This window comes from Plutella xylostella, chromosome 4 (assembly GCF_932276165.1).
Source record: "Plutella xylostella chromosome 4, ilPluXylo3.1, whole genome shotgun sequence".
NCBI classification, from domain to species: domain Eukaryota; kingdom Metazoa; phylum Arthropoda; class Insecta; order Lepidoptera; family Plutellidae; genus Plutella; species Plutella xylostella.
In genome coordinates, this window is record NC_063984.1 from 11,626,608 (window position 1) to 11,634,712 (window position 8,105).

General features: G+C 38.3%; 1 protein-coding gene across 1 annotated transcript; it reads right to left on the reverse strand.

The window, feature by feature from the left end:
- Positions 1 to 498: 498 nt before the first annotated feature.
- On the reverse strand, positions 499 to 7,717 carry LOC105381287 (sodium/potassium-transporting ATPase subunit beta-2). The gene is made up of 6 exons (XM_048631919.1): positions 7,585 to 7,717; positions 7,082 to 7,250; positions 2,691 to 2,945; positions 1,480 to 1,772; positions 1,034 to 1,202; positions 499 to 647 (listed from the first exon to the last, which is right to left on the reverse strand). Exons 2-6 carry the CDS (start codon positions 7,239 to 7,241, stop codon positions 544 to 546), a joined length of 981 nt encoding a protein of 326 aa, XP_048487876.1. The 5' UTR covers positions 7,242 to 7,250; positions 7,585 to 7,717; the 3' UTR covers positions 499 to 543.
- Positions 7,718 to 8,105: the final 388 nt, after the last annotated feature.

Genomic DNA, 8,105 nt, shown 5'->3' on the forward strand with positions numbered 1-8,105 from the left:
TGTACTTACTATAATTTTATATAAGCATTTAGCTAATTTTCTGGTGTACTTAGTGATGATAAATTTAGCCTTCGAAATAAGAAGTCGGTATGTGTTCAAATCGTTATCTTTGTACTTAATATTTATAATAAATTATATAAATTTACATATCAAGGGTGTATTTAAAATATGACATAAACTTTAGTCATCAGTATCACTATCAGTGTTTAAAGTATCTAGAGATACCTGTCTAGCTGCGGTTTATGACTAGGTTGGGCAGATCTTAGTACAGTTTTAATAAATTAGATAATGCTGAAACATTACAAGGTCAACAAAAGCGATGCGTCGGATGAGGTCTAAAAATTATCGTGTTCCATCATCTATCGTAGATCATAGCGCTATTGTTGCAAAAAAAAATTAAAAAAACCCTTTTCTTTTCCTTTACTCTACACGTTTAGTTGATCTATGGTCTAGGTAAGTAAGTATAGTCTACTCGATAATGCTGTCGATGGTCTACTCGATAATGCTGTCGTTGGTCCACTCGACGATGACGCTGTCGATAGTCTACTCGATCATGATCTCGATGTGCACGGAACCCATGGCCTCGTGGCGGTCGTACTTGATGTTGTGCGCCCACGCGCGGCACTCCACGTTGATCAGGAGACCGGCTGGAAATAAGAGGAATTCAGAACAATTTTTGATACATCGACGATAACTTTACATCTATAAAAGGACCCTTTGACTTCTAAAAACTCGAACTCAAAATAGAACCGCGGGGCGATTCTCCGCCACTCGTGGCGGAGATTCTCGTAGTGGACCACCACCCGTCTTTAAAGTCACCTGTCTGTGGCGCGACGTAACGCCTTATAAATAGTAACCTTTTTGCCATTAATTAATTCTAACATGATCGATGATTCTAACACTAGACTCGAAAGGCGTCTATAGACGAGCGATAGATTGGCGTGGACATTTTGTCACTGCGTGTTTGATGGTGGGCTGTGTAGTGGACAATAAGTATAATGGAAGGAAAAAAAGCACTTTATCTATTACTTACTCTTCGGCCTTTGGAAGTGCACAGCAACGAGTGGACTCAAGTAGCCCTCCTGGTTGGTGTAGGGGAAGTAGTACCCGGGGAAGCCCCGGTAGGGCAGGTACTGGATGGGCCCGATGCTCTCCCGGTCCGCCGGGTTCTCGCCTTGGCAGGACACCCACACCATTTTCAGCTGAAAGGAAGAAAGAGTAGAGTAAAAAAAAACTTTAATTATACAATTCATTCTGTAATATGCTGCACCAAGGAAAGCAGAAACATAGGTATTAAATATACTTCTATCGTTTTGATAACAACCACTAACAGCTGGGTTAGTCACCGTGTTAAAATGGTAGTCAGATTAGTCATTATTAGACTATCTGCGATAAGTATATTAGGTACAGCTGATGCATCACTGTTACACACTCTCATAATTAAATATACTTACGGTAAAATACTATAGGCATACTCACATAATTCTTATCATACGCCGTCATATTCCTGATATGCTCCTTCAAGTCCTTCGGCATGGCTTCAGGCAGCGCATCAGAGCTCTCATAGAACTTGGGCTTCCACGCGTAGATCTTGTTGAGCTTGAGGAAGACGCAGGGAGTGGACTTGTTGTAGGCGAACCCGTTCTCCTCCGTGCAAGGACCCCAGGAGCTGATGTCCACGTCGCAGACCTTGCCCGCTGGAGGGGGCAGCTTGAAGTCGCAGTTGTGGATGTTCTTTCCCGCTCGGCCGGATTTGCCGTCTCGCTTGTAGACTGCGGTGTTAGAAATTTAGGTACAGGATAACATGAGCATACTTTGGGTGGAGTAAGTGGCAATTCGTTGTAATTTGTATACTTACCAAACCTTTGCAAAAAAAAAAGATTGCATATAGACAGAGATTACTTTGGAATAGGCTTAAGGGGTTCGGGTCTAACAGAAAACTCATTGGATGATAAATAAGTGGTGTGAATTTGTATGTGTATAAATAAGTGGATCAATCAGAATAAAGTCAAGCAATAAATTCATACTTCTTAGTTAATTACTAACAAGACTAAGTGCAGGTCGAGCCAGTAACTCATGAAGGAAATCAGTGAGACACTAATTGGTCTGAATTAGATCAGTCTGATAGAGATCTAGAGTTACGCTCGCTAAACAATAATCGTCGACGTAATTTAATCTGCGCCGGCGCAGGCGGTGACTTGAGCATAAATTGGTTGAACGATGTCATCTTCCTCGGAGTTTTATTCAATTTCGAGACTCTGGTAAGGTAGGAACAGGAAAATGTAGGCTAAACGTTCTTAATGTCTGAATCGGCCAGTGTAGTGGAAGTAGTTTGTATTTTAGAATAGAATAGAATAGAATATATCTTTATTGAACACCACAAATTAAAACATACAAAGAGAACTTATAAACTAGGAACAATGAACAATATAGGCGGCCTTATCGCTAAGAGCGATCTCTTACAGGCAACCTTAAACATAAAGAAAATAAAAATTAATTAATTTATTTTAAAGATTGAGTAAAGCAGATTTTTGTACTACTTCTTGGAAGTACGTTCTCTACCTACGTCGACCTACGTCCATGGAAGATGGTTACTTGATGGCCACGACAAAGAAACACTTAATTATTTTAAACCGCTGTCTTTCGACGAATCATTACATCAACACATTTTCAAAGACTCAAACACTTACGTGTCAAAAACGTCGACAGCTTCTGCACCCAAGTGTTATAACTGCCGGGGTCGTTGCCCCGGTACCTCACGATGCTGCTGAGCTCCTCCGAGGGCATGGGCCGGAAGCCGAGGCCGGGGTTGGTGCCGATGATGCTCTCCTCCAGCTGCCACGTCGGCTGTCGCTCGTCCAGGAACTGCAGGAATGTCCACATGCAGATCGCTACGAGGATGCCCAAAGCCAGGTAGAAGATGAAGTAGAACAGGCTGATTTTTGCTGTGGAAGAGGAAAGTATTTTCATTATTGATTAGGAAGGTCGAGGACCGAGTTTTATCGCGCTCCGTGGGATAGGCCTATGTCCAGCAGTCACGGATATGCTTACTTGTCTAAGCCAGCAGTGGATGATTATTGGCTGATGATGACGATGATGAATACAGTCATATCTTATTAGGATAGGATACGATATTCTATTCTTAGGGGAAGCCAATGATTTCAAAAGGAAGGATACGCCCGTCAGAACGTTTTGTCATAAGAAAATGGCACCCGCTCGCTGGCCCTAATTCATACAAATTATGACAGATTTATGAGATTTTGGGGCCAACGCGAGGGTGTCATTTTCTAGAACGGTTAGGCCTGTCCTTACCAGTGGCGGATTTACAAATTTGCCGCCTGTAGGCCATTCAATTTTTGCCGCCCCTACTGACTTTTGAAATTCAATAGTTAAATCCTGTTATTAGATGATCGTGAACTTAATTATATATTTCTGTCATTGACTAGATTATTTTTGGAACCCGCTATGTACTGAAAGTTTAATTTTGATATAAACAGGTTTATATATACCCTTAATAAATTCAGTCAGATAAATTTCCTTCAAACAATTTTACATCGAGGTCGTTTTGTACTAAAATAGCAATAACTTTTTTGTTAATTAAAACAATAGCAACGTTTCATACCATTTTGGAAACTGCATTAAATAAGCAATCTTTTCAAATAAGGTGCCAGGTTTGCGTGGTATATTTTTTTTACAGTATGTAGAGTCAAAGTTGTTTATAAAAAAATACGATTACCTTTTATGACTTTGAAAACCGTGTTTTTTATAAACATACAGCATTACTCGATATTTTTTTTGACTGCGATCAATAACAGGGCTATACAGGGTGATGCAACACCAAACAAATTCTAACAATATGGATGTTTGTACCAGCGGCACGCAAAAAACTGATCCAAGTTGTCGATTTTCGGCAAATTTATAAAAGTGTCAATATCTCGAAAATTATCGAGTTTTTACTAAGGTGATATTGTGATATTCTGGCCTCTCATGAGCTGACCTATCAGCTATTTAGGGGATGACGTTGACTTTTGGGACACCCTGTATAGACTGAAAGTCAAAACAAAAAAACCCGACTTTAAAGCGCTTTAAAGACTTAAAACCTCTTTAACGGCTCATTCTCTAACCCTTACAACTCTTGCCAAACATTGTGTTTGTTAAATATGTTTATTGCACTTAACCCTCTACTGCATGAATTATGAAGGGATTGAGATAAAAAATATTTTGTACTTGAATATCGTTTAATAAGGGATAATAACAACATTTTCAAGTAAAAAAATAATTTAGCTACTTTATTTTAGAAAAAAAAATTAGGAGCCAGAAATGGCTTCGTATGCACTGGTACTTGGTATATCTATGCCATTTATGGCTTCCCATGCACTACATAGACAGATATCAGTTTTTGTGAAAGTATTTCATACAATTAATTTTCTGATTAGACATACCAAAACTATAAATTTTTCATAATTGGATTGAAAAATGGTTAATTCTGTTTGTTTCTATCAAATTCAAACACAGCTAAAGCAGGTCCTCACCTCTACAGGCACAGTTTAACGTTTTTTTTGGGATGGTCCAGGAGATTCGTGTCTACCTGTAAGAATGTCTGTTCTGCTAGCATTTGATAACATTGAGGAGTCTCTCTTGCCATCTATCCTGGGATATGGTAGCTGGACTACTGCAGGAGGCAAATAAATACTATCACAACTCCTGAATTGCTTTATTACAGCTCTTTTTTCGGATCAGCAATTTATCAGTGACAAATTATTATTAAATCAGAACATATATATATTTTTAAATAATACAAGTAAATTTAGTTAATTAGTAAATTTTAATTTTTTTAAAATAAGTCATTAGTGAAATTACGTAAGGAGTCAACATCAGGTATTGTATTTTTTTAGGTATAAATAAGCGAAGTATTTGTTCTGAAAAGATAGGTTAAAAATCTAGTAAGTATGTACGAGTGCATAGGAAGCCATTTCTGGCATAAATATTATAGCCTCAACGCATAGGAAGCCAGAAATGGCTTTCTCAGATAATTGAGAAAATAAGATATATAAAAGTAATAATAATTATTTAATTGACAAGTTCCAGAAAATATAAGGTATGCACAAAAGGAAACCATTTTTTTTACTACCGACAACGTACTTTTTATATTTTTTGCAGAATTTCAAAGTTTCAGAAAAATCACATTCACAGAAAGCAATCATTGCACCTGGGATAAGGTGCGATTATATTCGCAGATGACACATACCATGAACAAAAAAAATATGTTTAAATAAACAAAGAAGTGACTAAAAGTATAGCGATATCATTTTTTAAATATTTTTTTTGGTTGGGGTAGAATAAAATATTAAATTCCAAGAGCCATTTATGGCTTCGTATGAAGTAAAGGGTTAACAGTTTAAAAACAATACAATCAATTTCTATTAAAATATGTAACAATTAGTTAATGGTGACAGACAATAAGTTCAAATAATTTTACATTACTTATTTTCTTCGGCGATTTTAATTTAGCTAAATTATAAATTAAGTATAAAAAACTTTTTCATGAGTTCTGACTATGCACAAAATAGATTATTAAGCTTTTCCTGTCTTAAAGTAGATCTTAGATAGTATTTACCCCGTTTTAAGCAAGAAAATTTGTCACCGGTGTGCACAGTGTCATGCGAAATGCTATATCAGTTTTGATAAAAGTTTTGATAAATATGCTCCAAATTATGTTTTTGCAGTAAAAAAGATAGACTTTGTTATAATCCAGAATCTGGTTTTATCGAAATTATTTCAGAAGAAACGTGGCATTGAAAGTGTAGGCATTCCTTAACTAAAACAGATTCTAAATTATTTGGATATTTTTTTTCCAACGAAATGGCTTTTTCCGTTAGGGTCGATGACTGACAATTCACACATTTTAGTTGGAAAAGAAAACTTCTCGTTTAACTCGTGTGGTAGGCCTTTTGCCATTTCTCTAACTCGGAAACGAGCCGATCTACATGGTAATAAAACAATTTTAGGTACACGAAGTTGTGGAGAGATGGTGCTCGTGCTAGGCTCCGAAGATCCTGTGTTACGAGTTTTTTATTTAATTTTTATTGAAACGCTATTAGAATATTTTAAATTTTATGGTCACATAAATACAAAAGTATAACTCAGTATAATTACAGTGCGTTTATTAATCGTTAATTTATATATGGACTATGTACAGTTGTACAAGTACAATTATTAAAAAAAACTATTTAAAAAGATTAGCTAAATTTGCCGCCCCTCAAAATCTGCCGCCCTAGGCACTGGCCTTTTTGGCCTATAGGTAAATCCGCCACTGGTCCTTACGCTAGTAATATATAAGTCAATGGGGGAAGCAAAATATGTAAGTGGGGACCAAAAGAGATGTCCCGTTTTTAGCTAGCTAGATATATGAATATTGGTCGTTGTTTAGTTAAAAATTAGAAGGAGAGAGAAATGGTTCAAGAAGTCAAAAACAGCTTGACAAAGCCAATCTTCCATTTCCTCTCCACCCTCACAACCAAGTATTTGGAAGCAGTTGAATCTAGATAGAACCAGTGAGCTGTAGCCGGCACTATCCTGCGTCCAGCGCGCATGCGTGGCGCAGGAAGACGCAATCAGCTCCTATTGGCTCAATTCTCGCCGCGCTTCCTGTCTGCGCACGCCGCTCGCTTGTGACTGCCGCCTTACTAAAGACTTTATGCAATAGCACATTATTTGTTGTAACTAATTGCATTAAGTATTAAAATTAAAGAATTATGTAGGTATGGTTAACTGACTTACTAAACTGACTTACTGATTGCATAAACCTAAATAAAAACTATAACTACTCAGGCACTGATAAGGGTTGGCTCCACATACTTACACCGGCGACACATCACCAGCTGGAAGCGACCCATCCGCAGAAGTCCCTGTGGTCCTTGGGTTCCAGATGTGGGTTTCAACACAAAACTGCGAAACGTCACGATGTCACTAATGTAGTGACCTCACAACGCACCGTTACGTAGTTTTGTGGCCCTGACCGCTGCTTATATATGTATCTATATCTAATCTATAAATATATACAGGCTCCAAATCTACTCACACCAGCTGGAGGCGGTCCGTCCGCAGAACTCCCTGGTTTTAGGGTTCCAGAGGAAGCGGCGCGCGCGCTCGCCCGCGGTGGCCGGGTCCACCTCCTCCTTGTAGTACGTGTTGAACCGCTCCAGGCTCGTCAGGTCTGACGCGCGCTTCTTCACCGTCATGGTTGAGGTCTGGGGATGGGTAAGTGGGAAAGTTTAGTTCATAAAGTTACTTAGTTTTATTACTTCTATGTTTTAGTTTGAAGGTTATTTTTGACGTTTGATCGTCGAATCGTACATCGACACGATGACAAAGATTTGTGATGTCGTTTTGAACAGTGTCCGTAACCTATATACTAATATAGGTTCACTATATACTGACGCACCTTGGGAAAGGCCATGTCCAGCATTGACAAGACGATTGTTGACAGTTGATGATAAAGTGGAACCTATGCATTTTTTTATTGCAATTAAATCTAATAACAAACTCACACATACGTTTATTAAGAGGATACAAATAAGGTACCTTCTGATCCCGACAATCCCGAGCTGCACAGGAGTGGGCGCACTGCCTCCACTCACGACACTACAATGACTACAATAGCGCCACAACAAGGAGCAGGGACGGGCTCATGCGGGATGGTGACATCACACTGATGGACGCAACTGGAATAAAGTTGTGTCATCTGGATTAGTAGCAATGACTCTTTAAAATCATGTTTCACTCTACGATATTCCCTGCAATTATTTTCACTCACCAAGTCCATTCTTCTGAATCAATCTGAAATATGTTGTGATTCTGTAACTTTCACGGCCAAGCGTGATGGCGGTAAAGTATCCAAAGCCGCACAGTGCAGTTTGTGCATATTTCGCCTTAAATGGAAGTAGGTATGATTGATTTAGAACCAATCATACACCTTGTGCATCAAAAGCTGAAAAGGGTGTGTGTGACACAGCACATCATTCTGATAAAAATTATATTTATTAAGTACTTAACTATACGAATTTAACAAATGAGTACCTGCCTCATACATAATCGCTAAAAGA

What these genes read in the sequence shown, in the direction of transcription:
- LOC105381287 (XM_048631919.1), bottom strand. Translation starts at nt 7,241, where the DNA reads ATGACGGTGAAGAAGCGCGCGTCAGACCTGACGAGCCTGGAGCGGTTC. An exon ending in ACGGACCGCCTCCAGCTGGT is followed by an intron (nt 2,946 to 7,081) that starts GTGAGTAGATTT and finishes CCTCTTCCACAG; the next exon opens with CAAAAATCAGCCTGTTCTAC. An exon ending in GCTGTCGACGTTTTTGACAC is followed by an intron (nt 1,773 to 2,690) that starts GTAAGTGTTTGA and finishes CTAACACCGCAG; the next exon opens with TCTACAAGCGAGACGGCAAA.